Genomic DNA, 20,456 nt, shown 5'->3' on the forward strand with positions numbered 1-20,456 from the left:
TGGAAATAAGATTAATTGGATTATATTCACAGGAAGTAGAAAACATGTTACATGTGCAACGGTTAAAAAAAGAGACAAAAATGTGAATGTACTTGTCGGCAAATTGTTTCATTATATTCGGCTTCGGCCAAAAGTTTTCATTTCGTTGCATCCCTAATACAGACTGTAGTTAATGTTGATGCTTGTACGTCTCGTATCAGGGCTGCAACTAACGATTATTGTCATTATCGACTAATCTGTCGATTATTTTCATGAATAATCAATTGGTTTCATAACATGTCAAGAAAATGCTCATCACAATTTTTACAGCGTGCAAAGTGACGTCTTCAGATTTCTTCTTTTGTCCAACCACCGGTCAGGAACCCAAAGACTGCAGCACATCTTGCACATTTCTGCTTTTAAAAAATGACTGAAACGATTAATTGATTATGAAAAATAGTTGTCATTAATTGATTAATCAATGTACAAGTTAACACACACAACATGTAATTAAGTGCAGGCCTTTATTAAAATATGGTAACATATAAAGTAAAATAAAACAATATATCCTGTTGCGTATCCATTCTGCAGTGGAATTTTTGAATTTGCATCTGGGGTGAATGTAAACAGCAGCGACCAGATGATAATATGAAAGTTTCGTCTTCACAGTAAACAGTCAGGAAACCATCCTGACTGCGTTTGAGCACCGAGCAGCATTGATGTAAAACACAGAGTCCGCCTCCTCTCATCTCGCCAGTGTCTTGCGCTGACCGCTCAGAACACGGACCACCTGCCAGGTGCTTGATCCGGGTGTTGATGGGGCAGGTCTCTGTAACGATGTGGGCACAACAGCCTCTGAATTCTGTTATCTGGTCAACATGAGTCCTGTTTCATCCAGACACTGTTTCATTAAGTCCAAGCTGGGCCAGCATGGCTCCTCTCCTGGCTCTGTTTCCTCTGAGCGACCACCGCACCCGCCGTGGGCCAAACAACCGGACCGGGCGGATTGTGGTCTGACTCTTTAATCCAAAAACCCCGTCTTCATCTTCCGATGACTTAGTACTTATGTCAGAGGTTTTGGCAATAAAGCCTGGAAAAACGGATAAAAAACAAAAGTGTAGCGAAGTTTAATTGTTGCAGCCCTGCATGCAGGATGATAAATATTTAAAGTTTCATTACAGGCGGGAACTGCACGCCCAAAGGCTCAGTAACATCACAATATGTCTGTTTGAGCCCCAGTGGCAGTTATAATTAGGATCACTGAGCACCTTTACAGCTCTAACTTCAAATAGCGAGCTGTTGCAGGAAGACGGCGGTGGAAACGAGGGAGAGGAGTTTGTCGTGTTGGAGTAACGTCAGCAGCTCCTCTCCCTCGTTTCCACCGCCGTCTTCCTGCAACAACTGTCCTTCCTGTTAAACACAAAGGGGGTCACCTGGAGTCCCTCGTAGGGATCCTTTCCATAATGTTGTCAGACATCTGGTGTAACAGTCTGAGACTGTCGGGGGCAACAAGAAGCACTTCCTGTGGACGCCATTTTGACAGGAAGGAATACTTTACAGCCGCACGTACTGCACAGATGTGAAGTTTTAAAAATACCAAAATAACCCTCTAATCGTTTTGAACTGCAGTTTTTGGATTAAGTTTCTTGTTAAAAATAAGGTGTCTGCACTGCACTGGTACCCGTGACTTCAACCCGTCCCAGAGTCCATACAGCAGAACCCTGGTTCTGTTAGAACCCCACGTGGACCAAAACAGAACAGAAAGACCTTTTTATGATGTTTGTTTTTCTATATTTTAAAATAAAAGAGCTCAATATGTCCCATGTGTTTGTGTGATGATGTTTACTGTGACTGATTTTTACTTCACCTTCCACAAAACTGTCCACCAGGATTCAAACAAACTGATAAATGATTTTAATTCCCGGAGCAGGTGAATAAAACCATCAATAATAATGATTTCTGATTGGTTAATGTTGATGTGAAGAGTTTAAATTAAAGACACAAATATTGTTTAAAAACTTTAATGTTAAGGCAACACAAAACATGACGGGTTAAAAATAAAGTTTACTGGATATTTTGTCTGTAAAGATCCATGTATTGCACTAGAAGAGCTGTTAGCGTTGATGCTAACCTGCACATCAGATCTGACCGTACATCTATCAGTCCGCAGCTTTAAGGACAAAATGGCCTCAACTTCTCGACTCGACCATCAAGAGTTAAAATTAGTTTTCACACATCGTGTTCAAACACACCCCTTCATCATCTCAATCTTGTCTCTCACAGCGTCGTATGAAAGTAAAAACGTCTTCAACGTTCAAATCTTTAACCAGATTCCTTTGAACCAAACTAACGCTGTCAAAGAACAAAAAGAAAATAACCGTGGTTACATGTTGTGGTGCATCCAAACGACCTTTCTGTTCGTTTACATTCAAATGTGAAAAACCGTTGAAGTAGGTTAAAAAGTTTATTCCTTTAAATTTAAAATGGTTAAATTACTGTTTTTGTCAATGGAGTCTGGTGGCTTTGGTGAGAGCGACATATAAGCGTCTGTTTCTGGTTAAATAAAAATCTTACTCTTCTCTCTCTGTAGGGATCCTTCCCATCATGTTTTGAAAGATCACGGTGCAGCTGTTTCACTGCTGCCGTCTGCAGCGCGCTCACTTAAGTGCGATTTATACTTCTGCGTCGAATCCACGACATAGCTTCTGCGTAGCCCCCTACCCTACCCTACCCTACCCTACGGCGTAGACTGACGTGCACCTCCTCTACACGTCGAGGCGACGCAGTCCGTAAGAACTGTGATTGGTCGGCTGGGTTGCCTCGCGATGCCTCAGAGCTGTCAGGAAATGCCCCGTGCTTGAAGTAACTTTTACTAGCGGCCAAAACAGCTGCTGTAACACGTTGGATTAATATATTTGACCGTCACAACCCGAGCGAAATGACTCGTTTTACTACCAGGAAATAGGGTCCTTCAGTAGATGTTTATGGACGTAATGCTACTGTTTGAGTTTTTCAAGCCTTTAGTTAGGATTGTTAATGTGCAGCAGCCGGCTGCTGATGCTGTCCCTGTAAAAGAAACTGCAGGTAAATCTGCTCCATTATGACTCAGGCTTCTGAACCTTTAACAGCATTAAAGGATATAATTATAAACCAACTGGGACAGCATTTTCTGAAACGGGTCCAGTATTGAGCGAGCACCCTGATGTCTGCAGGACTGACGTTAAATAATTTCATAATAAGGTAAAATTACTGTTTTTGTCAAACTTGGCTTTGACGAGCGTGATACAGAGATCTTGCTCTTTAAAAAAAAGGTCTCTCTCTGTAGGGATCCTTTCCATCAGCTGTTTCACTGCTGCTGACTGCAGCACGCTCACTTACTACTGGACCAGTTTCAAAAAATGCTACAAAACAAACATGGGTGGACGAAATGGTCGAAATCAACATAGCAAAATTATCAAAGATATTCTCAAACATCGATGCAAAGACGGTACAGAAAATATCTGCAAAATCACAAACTGGTGTCGGCTGGTTTACACCAAAGCTGCTGTAAAGTCAGCCGGTACCAACCAGGTTTGGGGGTTCGGGGCCCCTGACATATCTGGTGGAAACTGGAATCATCACTTTAATTCGAAGTTCAACATGATCTTTGTGACGGTGGATTTCGTGGGACTGAAGGATCACGTTGGAGAACCGAAACATTAAAGTCTTCTTCAAAGAGATCAGCCAGGGATCTGCCAATCACTGTCCACAGTCAATCATTTGCCGCTGCCTCGCTCTGACCATGAAACATCAGGAGCAGGTGTTTCTCTCTCTTTCATGGGCAGTGAGGGTTGATGGGTATTATCTGGGGTGGGGAGGGTTTCTGCTTCAGTCAGTCTTTGTGCCAGAGCGCTGTCATCCCTTCAGGCCCTCCACGATGATGACTAACACTGGCGTCAGGTCCATCATTTTCTTCAGCATGTCCATGATGTCGTCGTGGTCTTTGGCGCCCTCGATGAACTCCTCCAGGGTCAGCTCACCTGAGGGGTCAAAGGACAGTTGAGGGGTTATAACGGGGAATGGAAACTAAATGGGTTGGACTGCCTGTTATTTCAGCGGCAGCAGCAGCTCTGAGGGAGTCCTGGACACGTACGTTAAACAATACAACATGAGAACACTGCAGACAGATCGGGTGTTCTCATGTACGGCTATTTCCGCTCATGCATGAGGATAACTGGGACGATTCTCCCTCCTAACCATCGCGGAGGTGTTCGCAATAGATTATCTGCCTAAATCAGCGGTTCCCAACCTGGGGTCGGACCCAGAGATCACAGGGGCTGCCCAAAGCTTTATCAAAAGTCTGTCGCTTAAAATAGTAGGCAGACTACTTAGTAGTGGGGCTGGAATGGTTTTGAAACAGAAGAAGTTCATGATCTCCTGCTCAAAACAAAACACCAGGAGACTGTTGGTGAAGACGACCAAGAGCTGGCACTGATTTACACAGAGCCACGGAGGTGTCATTTGGCTCCATTTGTTCGCTATTAATAAGTAATGACATCATCTTTTTCTCTGTGCGTGTTTTGTCAGCTGTTGGGGGGGCTCAGCCTTTCTAAGATAAAAGTAGAGGGGCGCCAAGGAAAGAAGGTTGGAAACCATTGGCCTAAATGATCCTGGCTACAGAAGGTAGATTAAAATATAAAAAGATCATTCGTGTGCAGCAGGCGTGACACGTGAAAGCCTGTAGACTACTTTCACAGCGTTTTTGGCTGCAGGGATTTCCAGCAGATGTGGATCCAGAGCGTTTGCCTCTGACTTTGTGTGACTGTTAGAGGCCGGCGGTGAAGTCCAGTTCTATTTCGGAGGACGAGTGAGTAAAGGTAAATTTATACTTCTGTGTCGAATCTACGCCGTAGCCCGATGTTCACCTTGCCAAACATGCAGACCGCAGACCGCAGGAACTGATTTGTCGGCTTGGTAGCATCACATTTACCTCCGACACATTTCCGCTTCGTCCTTCTTCTTCTGCCTAAGCCGGTTCAAGGGTCGCACACGCGTCTCATCCGATGCCGCCATCGTTTGCAGCAGCCAACACCGACAACGGACGTGTAACATACACACTAGAGCGACGCAGACACCAGTGCAAAGGTTTAAACGCTCACACCAGGCTGCTTCATGACAACCGGGCAGGTTTTCGAGGCTCTGATTGGTTGTTTGGCCTCACATTTCAACAACAAGGTAATTCAAAGTGCTTTACATAAAACATAAAAGCAACAGAAAAATATAGGGGACTCTAATCCTTCCTTAGATACAGTTGTCACTGTAAATCCAGATTGTCCACGCTACAAACTCTGGTAAAAGCGGTTGACAGCGGCCCTGTCAACAAGTTAACAGCTGAGAAAACAGGGACTCTAACCTTTGTAATTCACTCGTCAGCGAGAAGCCGGTAAACAGCTCGGGTTCAGCCGTACGTGTTGCCGACCAGCTCGGCAACACGGACTGGAGCGAGAGTTTCAAAGCGGTGAGTTATTAATCTGTATCCATAAAGTTTTAACTGAGCTCTGTCTCTACATCACAGGAACAACTTTATGTCCACTGACTGCCTGGAGGGTAGCTAGTAATTAACCTGATGGTTAATTGTGGTTTAAACTCTTCTTTATATTCAACACTTGAAGCCAAACAGTGGATCACTTCACAAACCTGAGGTAGAACATACAAATCAATGATGATAAAATCTTTAAAATAAAATTAAGTAAAAGCTTTTTTCCTCAACAAAATAAACATCTTATTAAAAAATTAAGTCCTAATTCGTGTATGATTCAAGTGAATAAAATCAAACGTTTATTGAAAAATTAAAAAATAAATATTGCGATAATTATTGTTTTATTGTCCAGCCCTACGTTAGCATCGGTGGAATTAACAATAAGCAGCGCCTTGTTCTGTACCTTCTCCATTCACATCGATCCGCTCAAATATGAGCGAGACGATTTCCTCGGGGTCGATGTCTCTGTTCCGTGTGATGTCCTGGATGGCCTGCAGGGGGAGACACACAGTCGGACTCAGAACAGGTAAGCAAAACATGGATGATGCCTTTAAAACCTTAAAGAAAAGCTATGATGCCTTTCCACATTTTATGACTTATCACCAATGACAGATGTTCATGTTAAACATGGCCAGAGCTTCAAATAATGAGGTCAAAGTCTTTAAAAGAAATCCCTGTGAGCCAAAACCTCAGATTTCCTCCTGCTCTGAACGCTCTGTTGTCGACGGCTTTTTCTACCAACGGCTCCATAATACGATACATCGAGCCAGACAGAGCTGGTGTTCCATATATGGTCATTGCTCTGCATAGCAACAGCCTGGTAACATGCTTCAGGTCTTGGCCAATCAGAAGACAGGGGGCTTTGAGGGGGGGGCTTAAAGAGACAGGAGCATCTACAGCTTGTTTCAGACCGAGGCTGAAATGAAGGCCTACATGAAGAGCCAGAATAAGACAGAAAAGCATTTTATTGAACTTTGAATCATGCAAAGCAGCCGTACAGGCGTCACAGAACTATTATATAGGACTGGAAAAGCAGTTTAATGTGTCTCCTTTTAGAAGCTCAGAATCTGCAGGTTTGTTCACTTATTTCTAAATGATGAAATGTGTCAAAGATGATGAGAATAATCTGGGATTGAATGTCAGCTAAGGAGGATCAGTTTGACCAGAAGTATTGTTTAAAGTTTTACTACACATTTCAATTTCAGCTTCAAGCTTTTTTACTTTCCACTTTCACACTATCCATTTGTCTTTCTGTCCTCTTTCAGTTTCCCTTTTATTTGTAGCTTTCCTCAGGACTCTTTTTGCCATGTCCTCTTTAAATTGTGCAGTTGTGATTCTCCACAGAGGGTTTAACCCTCCACATCCGACTGGACCCTCTTGACGTCCTGCAGACCGTCCAGACTTTGACCCAGTTCCAGCAGCTTCCTGTCCCCTGATAGATTTAGTTCTTTCAGCAGATTAACACTCGTCTACTTTCAGATAATCCAGCCCCGGTCTCAGACCGTCAGTCATTCACGCACAGGCTCACAGCTTCAGTCTGTAGCGTCTGTTCTATAACGTTCTTCTATAAAAAACATTCCTCGTATTTAAAGTTAGAAAGTAGATTTCCAGAAGTCTTGGTCATCTATTTTTATACATTTCGGGGCGGCTGTGGCTCAGGAGGTAGAGCGGGTTGGCCGTTAATTGGATGGTCGGCGGTTCAATCCCCGGCTCCCCAAGGCTGCATGTCGAAGTCTCCTTGGGCAAGATACTGAACCCCGAATATGAATGTGTGTGAATGTCAGTTTCTGTTTGAGCACTTAGCCTCAGTGTATGAATGTGTCTGACTGGTGGATGTAGTGTAGGCGCTAAACAAGTACGCAGCATTTACATTTAAATTCAGCCGGACATATTTGGTGTATCTTTGGAAACTTAAATGGATGACAATCCCTGCCTGCAAGACACCAGACCCAGAGCACTGCATCTGTCAGATCACCTTTATATACAGCAGAAACAGGAATTTCATTTTCAGGGGAACGTAATGCAGAGTGTTGACATTTCATTTATTTTCCTTTCCACCGTGTCTTTGTCCTCCTGTGTTACTTTCACTAACTGTTCCAACTTGTTGACGGTCCATGCAAAGAAATCTCTGCCGTTCGTCTCTAGTAGAACTTTCTACTTTAGCTAAAACTCTAAAATAAGTTTAAAATAAAATAAATTGAAGCTAAAGAGATGGTGTAGACTAGGGGTGTAACGATACACCAAATCCACAGTTCGGTTCATACTTCGATTTGTCCACCTGTATGTATTTATTATTATTATTATTATTATTATATTTTATCTTTGGTTAATTAAAGTTGTCGAACTTGCAGGCATGGTCATTCAATCATAACTTGACCAAAATAGTCATGCCACGGTAAACACGCCGCCAGCCGGCGTGTTTACCCGAGAGACCAGAGATGCAGGCGTGTTTGATTGTGTGGAGCAGATTAAAGTATTAAACACTAAAATATTAACTATTAAACAATAAACTGCTGTATATAGAAAGACGATCTACACCGCTACCGCCCCCACCGGCCGCCGCTGCCACAGTTGTGCTGTCTTAATGAGAGCTCATCAGAAGCGTTCCAGCCCTAGTGTAGACAGTAAATGTGATGTCAGGTTTCTTTCAGTACAAACCTTCCCTCTACAGGTGGCGCTCAGCAGGTGACCCTCGTACGCTGCTAAACGCTGAACTCGTCTGTTTTGTGTCGAGCCGTATCGATCACCCTGAGGTCTGTTTGTGTGGTGATTACCGAGAAGATGGTCTCCAGTTCTTCCTTGTCGATCTTGCCGTTGCCGTCCTGGTCGAACAGTTTGAAGTACCACTTTAGTTTCTGGTTGATTTCTCCTTTCAGCATCAGACTGATGGCCGCAATGTACTCGACAAAGTCGATGTATCCGTCCTGCAGACAGAAGAGAGGGAGGTTAACCCAGCGTGAGGCTGTTAGGATCATTTTCTGTTCTGTTTTTAAGCTCAGACTTTATTTTTAATCTAAGAACGATTAGTTAAGTGTCGAACGTCTGGTTAGATTTGTGCCGTTTTTACTGAGTCCTGATTTAAATCATCATATTGTACAGTTGCGTTGAGTTCAGACAATATTTAACATTTGAGAACTTTGGCTTTTTTGTCCAATTATGTAAAACATTTTGTAGAAAAAACACGAGCTTGGATGTTCCTATGTTCACAAATAAATCAAACTCTGTAGTTTAAATCACTCTTTGTAAACTTGTGAAAAGTCAGCGTGTGATGATTTGTGAATGTGTAGAAGATCTGTAGTTGCAAAAAAAACCAGTAAATGTGCAAATTATATTTGAACTTGAAAACAAATGCTGCTTGTGAACGGATCAGTAGAGATTCAAAGCAGAAACAGCAAAGCCGTCTGGCACCTGGAGCAAAGCGCTTCTCTGCTGTTCATATACTTTTACAAAGCTTTCTTTCAAAGCTCTGACAGGAAAACAAATACAATGATAAAGTATTCATTAGTAAACTATATACACTTGTATGGAAAAATTTAGACTGAGTAGAGTCCAGCAGAAGCAGAAGTTGTTGTCTCCTACATATGACCCTGGGTACTGCAGTGGATATTCTTACAACTCATGAGAGGCAAGGTCGCTACCGCCACCTGCTGGTGTAGCTAATAAACTGCTCTCACACTTACAGATCTCTCTTTACAGATTGGACAAAATTCCACAAATGCGTAAAAAGGAAGTCACAAATATAGCGTGACCTGCAAATTGACTGTGATATGTGCAAAAACTAATTTGTGTATAAAAATAGATCCACAAATGCCTAAATAACACTTTGTATGTGAAATTAAAATATGTGTGTACAGAGTAAATTGTACACATTTGCAAATCACACTGTATTTTTGTGGATATGATTTTACAAATCACAAATGTAAAAATACATATTTTTAGATTGTGAAATATTTGCGCATCATACACAAATGTAAATATACATGTTTTGGGTAGTGAGATATTTGTGTATATTTTTTTTTTACAAATCTCCGCTGTACACATTGGACAAAATTCCACAAATGCGTAAAAAAGAAGTTACAAATGTAACATGACCCACAAATTAACAGAAAGCAATCTGCAAATGTGCAAATGTAGAAGTCACCCTGTATTTTTGTGGAAATGATTTTACACATCACAAATGTAAAAATACATATTTGTAGATTGTGAAATATTTGCGCATCATTGTACACATTTGGGGATTGTTTTCTGTGGGTTAAAAATAATAAAGTCCAATAAAATCTTCCATATTAAACTAGAATAATCGGAGCTGGAAAAGTCCCAAATGCAACTGCACCAAATGCTTCACACCCCAAAAAATCTATGGAAGAAAGCGCTTATTCCCCATCTGTTCATTATTCTAAGCGCCATAAGTAAGACGTCTGAGCTGCAGTCATTTTCACCACCACAGTCTGTGATGATCATTTTATTAGGTTTCTACTCCTAATCAATACAAAACTATAAAAATATTAAATTATCACCTATTAAATGTACTTGGTAATTATTATATACGCAGAAATCACGTGTGCTTGCGGAAATCTATTGGACAAAATGAGTCGTGGAGAAGACTAAATGAACCCTGTGGTCTCCGCTGACCTTCCTCTGATGACATCACCTCCCTGAACTTCACCGCCACACACTATGAATCCACTTAGCTCGCCATGAACACACAGCAGGGATAATAACACTGTAAGCCTCTTAGACAGAGAGCCAATGAGCTCAGCATCAGCCATCTTTGTCCTACTTCACACTTTAACGTCTCTGCAGCAGAAACTAAAATAACTTTTCCGTGTCAGAAAACTCCAGAGAGATGTACTTGAATAGTAAATTTTCAGTTTTCTAGAATAATATTAAATAAAATAATGAGACAGAACATGATGTCTGGTTAACCTTCAAAATAAAAGCATGTTTAAGTGTCAAAGTCTAATTTGGAACAAGTGGTTCAACTGAAGCTTTTATTCACACCTTCATCAGTCAGAGGCGTTATCACATGACCGCTGAGCAGATGAAAACCATGAGATGCAGTTAAAAGCTCCATAACCTTGAGTTAAGATGATTTATTCATAAAAACATAAAGAGGTGTGTTAATCTGATTTGTTTGTATTTGATTTTCACATGTAGTTGCAACAAATTATTATTTTTATCCATTACTCTGTCGGATATTTTCTCCGTTAATCAATTCTGCTTTAATATGTCAAAAAAAAATGGCTCTTATAATTTCCCAGATCCCAAAAAGTGACGTAAGACAAAGAAACTCTGCAGACTTTCACATCTGAGAAGCTTCACCTGGACGTTTCTGGCATTTCGATACAAGATGAAGATTAATTGATGATCAAAATTAGTTTCGATCGACTAGTAGTCACATTCCCAAAGTGTGACCGAATAACGTTAATGACTTTAATTATGTGGCAGCGTACTGTTTTACCTGTAGAGGCTGCTGCGACAGAACAACCTGTGTTTTTAATTTTAGTTATTAAAGCGACAGCCGCACATATTCAATTTTACCCCCATTCAAGTTAGCGGAGGGCTAAACCGCAAGTTAGCTAAAGTCAACACAGCGTTTGGCGGTGTAATTGCAGAACGTTGCAGACACCGATGCACAAGTATAAATGCGTGTCTACGCTCGTAGACCTGACGCATGAGAATAAATCGCACTTAACTCATAAAAAAACAATGTTGGGCAGAAAAACAGGAACTGCTGCTGAAAGAAAGTAAAAGTTGCATTAATTCATTGTTTTGACTGTTTGAGACTTTTGTTGTTGATTGAACTTTGGTTCGTAAAAATATGCTGCGTCTTTGGAGTTTGAGAGAAACTGTCTTCTTTGGCAAAGCTGACACATGGACATAATCTACTAATCACACACTGCAGATACTGTGAAAACTAAAATGTTATCACGAGAAAAAGTTTCTATTCGATATCAATAATTATCACGATAAATATCAAATCGTTATTTCTTTCGAGTTTAAAGGCTGATTTTTGCTCCTGAGTGTAAGTTGAAGAAACCTGATGGTTAATTGCGGTTTAAACTTTTCTTTATGGTCAACACTTGTGGATCACTTCACAAATCTGAGGGAGAACATTCAAAACTATTATCATAAAATCTTTGTCTACAAAATCTAGTAAAAGCTTTTTTCAGTGCTTTTTCCTCAACAAAATAAACATCTTAATAAAAATATTAAGTCCTTATTCATGTCTGATTCAAGTGAATAAAGTCAAACATTTATTGAATATTTATTGAACATTTGTTTTATTGTTATTGAATAAATTGCGATAATTATTGTTATTGTTTATTGTCCAGCCCTAAGTAAACTGAAACATATTTGGAATTTAAATCCTCTTAGCTTGAAATTGAAAGTTGTATAAATGTAATGAAGTTGTTTTAACTTAAAACTGTGAGTTAGAATAATGCAGAAATGTGTGTTAGAATATTTAAGAAATAAAAAATAATCAACAGCAGGACACTTTACTGTTCACAATAAATATTCTGGAACCAGCAACATCTGAATATTACAAGTTCTTTCCAATAAACAACCGGCCAGTTATTCAAACCCGTCGCTGTAACTTCAGGTTTCAAGTCCGTTTTATTTGACTGAAGCTTTCAAATCTTTGATTACTCTGTAACTTGACTGGATTGTTGCTGAAATATATAAATATATAGTTTTACTTTGAATCAATTTTTTACTACGGCTGGGCAATAATTTAATAATGTAATTATCACATTGCCCTCAATAATTATAACAAATGTTCAGTAAATGTTTGTGATTCAAATGAATTCAATCAAATGAATCGACACAGATTTTATCAGAATAGTTCTGAATGTTCTGCCTCAGATTTGTGAAGTGATCCTCTTTGTTTGTTCAGACCAGAGAGAAAAGTTTAAAACCACATTAACTTTCACTCAGGAGCAAAAATCAGCCTTTAAACCTGAAAGAAATAATGATTTGACTTTTATCCTGATATTTATCGACAAAAATTACCAGGTTGTTAAAGTGTTTTTGGACTCGGAGGTCACATTTTTGTGCTCCAGGCCCCAGTGAGGCTCAGACCGGCTCTGGTCCAGTGAAACCCGTAGACAAACCAGAGGCAAAGACTTTAAAAAATGGAAAATGACATGACAACAACTCGCCACATTTAGAGAGCATTTCCTTAAAACCTTTATTTTGAAAAACCTCGCTGTGTATGGCACGCCGTTTTAACATTTATTTCTTACTGAAAATGTACTATTTAACGCTATTTAAAAGCTACTAGTACTTATTAATTACTTACTACTAAATAATTTTAGTTACTAGTAAGTAATTGCACATTTTCCCATCTACGGGACTCTGCTGTTCACATATTACCTATTAATTAGTTACTAGTAACTAAACAATATGCTCTAGAAACTAAATATTAGTGATTGCTAATATGGAAATAGTAACTAAAAGTCAAGTACTAGTATCTAATCAAGTGTTACTAGTAAAACAGGAACTGTTACTAGTAACCACTGAAAAGAGCCCCTTAGATTTCAATGGCAAAAATGTGCAAGTAATTACTGGAATAGTTGCTAGTAACTAAAACATAAGTGCTAGTATCTAATCAATTGTCATTAGTAAAGCCAGGATAGTTACTAGTAACTATTCCAAAAGACCATAGAATTTTTTTTTCTTACTAATAAATTAGTTTTTGTTTCTAGTCATTCATTAATAATTAGTAAAATGGCTTGTTGATAGTCACATTTTAATTCTTACTTGTAAGAACAGAATAACTAAAAATATGCACTAGTAGATAAATAATAATGACTAGTGAAATGGAGATGGTTATATCTGTGATATGTGAACAGCAGAGCCCTGTAGGTTACTACTAGTAACCAGTGTTGGGCAAGTTACTCAGAAATGTAATATATTACGACTTACTTATTATTAAAAAAGTAAAAATATTACTTTACTTATTACTGGGTGATAAAAGTAACTAGTTACTATTTTACTTTCACTAGGACCCCTTCACCCCCAAACAAAGCAGTCTCTTTTTACAAAACGTTTCTTAAGAACATTTAATAAAGCAAGTAAACCCAAACCAAAGTCTGGTGCTGCTGAGCTGCTGCACAGTCGCTGATTCACGTCAAGGATGGTGCGTTCAGTAACGAGTAACGCAGCGTTACTTGGATTAGTAACTATAATAATATTACAGTTTTGGAAAAGTAATCTGTTACTAGTTACTGGGAAAAGTAATATTACAGTAACTGCCCAACACTGCTACTAACTATATTGCACATATTTGTTGTTAATCGTTTTTGTTTTATTGTTATTTAAATATTTTTATATTGTCAATTTATATATTTATGCACACAATACTCTCTCCTGTTGCAATACGTCTGGAGTAATGCACATGGAAATATCTGCCTCATTGTTCTTTCTCTTCTTTTATTCTTATATAACTTGCATCTGTTTATTCCATATTTATATATTTCTACATCAACTTATTTAGGTCAGCTGTGTGTTTGTCTACGTGTAGCACCTCATCACCAAAGCAAATTGCTCGTAGGTGGCAATAAAGCTCCTTCTGACTCTGATTCTGAAATACTTACTAGTAACAAATGGAATTGTTGTGTGTAACTAAAACATAAGCGCTGGTATCTAATCAATTGTCACTTGTAAAACAGGATTGTTACTAGTAACAAGTTGCACGTTACTGCCTCTGCAGTTCAGGTATCACGCAGTCATTAGTTTTACTAGTAAGTAAAAGTCAAGTACTAGTAATTAATGGAATAGACACACTTACAATTCAATGGCAAAAATGTTGCAATTAGTTACTAACAAATACTTCCAAGTAAAAAATAAGCCCAAGTATCAAAATAATAGTGAGCAGTAAAATGGAAATGGTTACTAGTAACTATCCAATAAGTGACTAGCTGATATCTAAACTGCAGAGCTCCATAGATTTCAATGGGAAAAGGTGCTACAAACTAACAAATGGTTACTAGTAACTAAAAATATGCACTAGTAGATAAATAATAATGATATTATTAATTATTATTAATGATAAATAATAACCCCTGAGTAGTACAGTGGAAATGGTTACTAGTAACTACTAGTAGATTTTGAATAGCGAGCGGTAGGTTTTAAGGAACACATGTTTAACGGCTCGCCGTCCGCTGTGTGTGTCGGCGTGAAACGCACCCCATCCATGTCGAAGGTGAAGAAGACCTGTTCCACGTAGCTGTTGGCGTTCTCCGTCATGCCCCTCAGGCCCAGGATGGCCTTCAGCTCGAACAGCGTGATGAGGCCCGACGGAGACTCTCGCATGAACTTGTTGTACCAGTGGTGCATGTCCTCCGCCAGGATGTCGTCCAGGTTCGAGCCGTGGTTCCCCATGGGTGGCGGTCCGACGGGGGTGCGCCGAGGTGAACAAAATCCTCCGAGAGCAGGAAGCCTGGGGGATCCTCCTCACCTGGAAGGGAGAGGGTTTTAGAGAGAGACACAAATCCAGACAACCTCGAACAAGAACCGCAGGTCTCTTTAGATCCTCAGCAGACGGATGTTTGACGGTCAGCAACAATGAGAGCTCGGTAAAGGATTCAGAAGTCCTTTTCTTGGGACAGAGAAGAATAAAAATGATGGTTAGAAATCCGTGGCGTCAGCAGCAGGAGGGTCAAGCTGACCGACATCCAGGCTGCAGTGACTCTGCAGGCAGAGAGCAAACCTCTAACCCTCTTACGTCCTGGAGCAAAAGTCAAGGAAGCACCGAAAATAACTCCCTAATGAGATTAGAGCGCCGGCCGCAGGGTTGTGCTGCCAGAGGCCGGGCCAAGAGGCTTTACCTACGGAGTGCAGGTTAGGTACCTGGAAGCAGGACGGTTACATAACAAGCTCACCTGGGTGTCCCGGTTCAGACGGAGAGGTTCCCTGTTCCCCTACGCCCACAGCGGAGGTTTCCACCCGAGGAGGAGACACTTCAGCAGGAAGGAGGGTGGCACCGGAGGGAAAGTCACTGAGCACATTTACTCAAGTATGATTTTGAGATACTTGCACTCGCTTTATGGCCAGAAGTCCCGGGAGTGTGAGGGGAAATCCTGAGTTCTCCACAGTGAAGAAATCTGAGCTCAGATAAACTCATTAAAACATCCGGTAACTTACGACTGGGACAAATCCAGCAGAAAGCACATTGAACCCCTGCTCAGCAACCACCAGCGAGAACGCCAACTACCAAATATGGACACCAACCACCAGCTAGTTCGAGCCCTCCGTGTAGGCTTTGGTTGGCTTCACAGTTCCAACTTTGGAACCTGCCCCCTTGGCAAATATCAGCGACTTCAGACTCTTTACGTATCACATGTATGATGATATCTGCCGACTGTAAAGACTGACCCAAACCGGGACACATCTGGACACATCAGTCCAGACCGGGACAGACCAGCGGTCCAACTTAGTCCCATCAGTGGTCACCAATCAGATAATCATTGGAGGCACAGTCCTAATGCGGGTCGCTCCTTTACAAGTCAAGACTTGACATGTATCGATCTGTCACTTTCATCGGCTGAGATCTTTTGACCCCAAGTCCAGTGCAGTTGCTCTCCTGTCATCCATAACAGGCTCAGAGCTGCTGATCCTGTTAAACCGTTTAAAACCATAAGGACAACTTCAAAGGAACTCTGGGAATCTTACTGAACTTTTGTTTGCTTTTTCCAGAATTTCAGATTAACTAACAAACCACTGTTTTATTTTTTAGAGCATTTAAAATGTGGATTTTCTGAAATGAAACGTTCCACAGATTAAAGAGGGCGAGCAGTGACCATAGATGAGGAGTTCAGTCTGCTCCTCTAATGAGTCTCTTTCACTCTGGGGGATTTGGAACCGTGCAGGAGGCCTGAGGGGCCTTTACATGTCTGTGTTCAGGGGCCCCGTTCTTTCATAATCTGTCCACAGCTTTAGGATTTTTGGCCATTTATTGATCAGCCATAGGGGAAATTCAAATTGGCACCGCAGCACAGGGGAATGTAGTGCAAAGGGCAAGGGCTTCACTTTGTGTTCACACTCGGGCTGTGAACAGACACTTCGCTCGCGAGACATCACGATATGCAATATTATGTTCAGAAGAGCAAGATGAAAAGATCCTTAAACAGTGTTTTAAAGATATCCTCAGTGCAGAGATGTAGGTGGGGGGTGTGGGGGGACCTCCCCCAGGAAACTTTGATCATTAAACATTTCATTTCCTGCATTCTGGTGAAAGTTTCTGCACCAATTTATAGTGGAAATGTTTTTATTTATGTAAAAGGAAACACAAAGTTTCAACGTATATAAATATAATAGAATCTCAGGCAGAGCAGCTCTCAGTCGTTCTGCGCTGCTTTCAGATCTGTTTCTCCTGTAGATCAACTATTCTCATGTAATATCGTCCCTGCTGAGGCAGCACACATGTAGGCAGGATTTAGTCTTCCCTCCTCTTTTTGTCATGTTCACAGGGAGAGAACAGAAAACTTGAAAAAGAAACTATGTCAAGAAGTTGTTAAAGTTGCTGACTGCTGCACGTTTTATAATCAGCAGCTTACTTTTTTGGACAAAGCACGTTTGTTTCTTCTTTTTTGTTGCATTGCATGTTTTCTTAATGTTCACATAAACCTTTGTAAAGGTATTTCCATTTATTATTTAGATACAAGCTGGATTTCAGAACGTTTTTTGTTACAAATTATGCTTTAAAAAAGTGGTGGGAAAAATCTGAATCAAACAAATAAAATATATACACACTATATACAGTTGAAATAGAATATTTGTGTATATCTGTACGTGTGCAGAGTTTCAGAGGTCATTGTGCATAAAAGAGTCACGGTTTTGTTCTGTTCTCAGCCCGGCGGAGCTCGTTGTTGGCTTGTTGTTAATTTATCCTTTTTGTGTTTCTACGCAACGGATCTCTGTGACCCGGTTTTGTTCCGTTGTCTGCACGGCTGTAGATCCCACAGGGAGGATTTCTTCCATTGGAACAGACGGTCCAGAATAACTTGAAGTTGTTAACTCCTTATTGATCCCTGAAAATAGTAAATGTCTGATGTCTCAGTTTTACTGACACAAAAACTTTGTCTCTTTACCTTCTTTGGTTCTTCTGCAGCAGTGGAAGGAAATGAAACACATTCCTACAGTAAACACAGTGGAACAGCTGGACTATATTATATATAATCTCTATAATATTAATGAAGGCAGACAGAGCAGCTGGTCATCGGTTGGTCCTACAGTGAAATTATGAACAAAACTGAAAATGTCTGTTTTGGTGACGTAAACATTGTTTTTAACTTTGGTTCAAACTACAGTCGTAAAACTTTCAACCGTCAGTGTTTCTGTGAGGAGCTGTGATAAAATCATTGGATCCATCTTCTTAAATCACTTTTACACTTTTTTAACTTTTAAAATCTGTTTATGTTCGTAGAAACAGAAAGCACAGTTTGAGCTCCACGACGTGGCCAACAGCTAAAATCAGAGCGGGATCAGAGCATCAACAGCTTTACTGAGAAACAATGTGCCAGTGTGTTAATCTGATCAGAGTGACGGCAGATTTAATCACAGCCAAGCTTTTATTAGAGACTCTTTAATGATTCAGAACGTGATGGAAGTTTCCATAAAGGAAAGGATCAGCAGAGGAGCTGATCTCATTCCGGTCTGACTGCTTTGAGCATCTTTTGTTTATCAGAAGACACATTTGACCGTTTTAACTCGTTAAACTCACTCGACAGGTTTCCGTTCATGTTTCTGAGACTGAGCACGCTCTTTTATTTAGCCTTTATTTAACCTCGGGATTGACCATCGACATAAAATCTTTTTTTTAAGGTTGCACTGCCCAAGAAAGGCAGCAGGACAGCAAGTCAGACGGTACAAAATACAATCAGAACATTTCCCCCTTTACCTGCATACAAATGCAACAGTCGCGACCCGCTATGAAACCAGTACATTCAAACTTCAATGAGCAGATTAAATACATCAGAGTAGAGTCTGCTTATTCAAAAACAGTAACATTCATCTTTAAAATCCTCTGTAATCAAGGATTTGAACTCCTCAAGAGGTACCAGTACCTCCAGCCGAAGGATCCCTTACAAGTAGTTCCATGTTAATGGTGCACAGCAGGAGAAGGTCTGTCCCAACACTGAAGTCACCCTGGGAACTTTTAAATGCAGCTGGACTGGGTACGATGACCACTGACCGCAAAGCTGAGGAGGTTGTCAATGTAATGTGGTCATTTGCAAACGAGCTCCTTATTAATAAAGATACACAGATGTAGCTGTCTCCGCATAGCTAATGACGGCCCACCCAGCATATCAAATAATCTGCAGTGATGTGTGCGCGATTTAGCAAGTGTAATAAAACGCATCAAGTTTCTTTAACAGTGATGAGGACACATGCAGATACAGCAGGTCCCCGTAGTCATAAGTAGGCTAACATGAGACCCCAGTCTCAGCATTTCTTCTGGCTGCCCCTCCTCTCACTGAACTAAAACTAATAAATCACAATTTTTTAAATTAACATTAGGGGGAGCTTTAAGATAAGTTATGCAAATGTTTATAGAGAAAGATTTTTTTATAGTTTTTGGTTAAAGTAGTAAAATGCTAGATTAGTATGTTCGGGGTAAGATGTTACCCCATGTGGAAAATGCCATTTCCCTAAAAAATACGTTTGATTAAATACAAATTAATTTGTCAACTGTAGCTATTTATTTTACAATATGTCATGGCCTTCTTAAAGATACAAAAAAATCAATAAAATGTTCTTTTATGTGTCAGAAAATAGACATTGAGCTGAGGGGGGGGGGCGTCTTAAATGCCTTTCTCCTAAAATTTACATTTGATTAAATTCAAAATAATTTCTCAACTGTAGGTATTTATCTTACTTTACATTATGTTACCCTGAGCATGGCCGTCTCCAAGATACAAAAAACCTATAAAATATTATTTTATGTGTCAGAAAATAGACATTGAGCTGAGGGGGGGCATCTTACCCAACTCTACTCTACCGACAAAAAGGTAGACTGGACAAGTTCCTTTCTCGCTTCATAGTTTGGGTCTGAGTTTATTTAAAAGCTTATCTATGTGTATTTTAAAAGCTAATTTATCGTCTAGCCAAATACCGAGATATTTGTAGCGAGTTACCCTTTCAATGGCAACGCCATTTAGTGTGTAAAGGCTAAGGTTCTCCGAGCTCTAGTGAATTTCATGAACTTGTTTTTAAGAGTAATTTGAGGTTGTGCAATGAGCACTGCAGTGCAGAGACTGCATGCTCTGACGTGTTCAGGGTTAGTTTTACAGAGCTGTGAACATTTAGAGATTCAGTCCAGCTAATTTGTCTTTGGTGAGGAGAATTTTGTCTGTTGCAGAGATTCAGTACGTAGTTTTTTTCCAGCATCTCTATGGATGCGAACAACTGTCCTCCACTTTGGTACAGACTGAATCATCTCCACAGCTGCTGGGTGGGTTCTCTCTGCACTTTGTGTTTACTGTTAATTAGCTAATGTTAGTATGTTATTTTTAACTCACAGACTTGTTAATAGATTATATTTATGAATAAACAAAATGCAACTTCAGTGAACAGAAGAAAACTAAATCAAATCAGTATTTGCCTCTTCAATTCCTCCAGGCACACTTAAAGCCAGGGATTTTGTAGGCGGTGTAGAAATTGCAGGACCGTGATCACCTGTCATAAACTCTCCCAGCATGCCTCTGGCCTCCAGGTTTTCCGTTTTTGGCAGCGAGACTTCAGCCTTCCTTTTGTTGATCTGTGTTATTTCAGGCAGCAGAGAGAGGCTGGATACGAGTGTATCAGAGGATCAAACAGATTATCCAGAATAAGATTTAAACGCAGCGAGCAGATCCGTCTTTTCCAGGTACCAGCGCTCGGTAGATTAACGGTTAACAAGTCGCGTGGAGACGAGCCAGCTGTGGGAACATCCTCATAATCATTGAGCCAGACA

General features: G+C 40.3%; 1 protein-coding gene across 1 annotated transcript; it reads right to left on the reverse strand.

Annotated features, from left to right (window-relative positions):
• Positions 1-3,800: 3,800 nt before the first annotated feature.
• guca1d (guanylate cyclase activator 1d) lies at positions 3,801-15,010 on the reverse strand. The gene is made up of 4 exons (XM_038709301.1): positions 14,690-15,010; positions 8,272-8,421; positions 5,901-5,988; positions 3,801-3,998 (listed from the first exon to the last, which is right to left on the reverse strand). The coding sequence occupies exons 1-4, from the start codon at positions 14,882-14,884 to the stop codon at positions 3,874-3,876; spliced, it is 558 nt and encodes a 185-aa protein (XP_038565229.1). The 5' UTR covers positions 14,885-15,010; the 3' UTR covers positions 3,801-3,873.
• Between the last annotated feature and the right edge of the window lie 5,446 nt (positions 15,011-20,456).

This window comes from Micropterus salmoides, unplaced genomic scaffold (genome assembly GCF_014851395.1).
Source record: "Micropterus salmoides isolate LMB-PRFRI ecotype aquatic unplaced genomic scaffold, ASM1485139v1 Ms_hic_scaffold_9, whole genome shotgun sequence".
Classification (NCBI taxonomy): domain Eukaryota; kingdom Metazoa; phylum Chordata; class Actinopteri; order Centrarchiformes; family Centrarchidae; genus Micropterus; species Micropterus salmoides.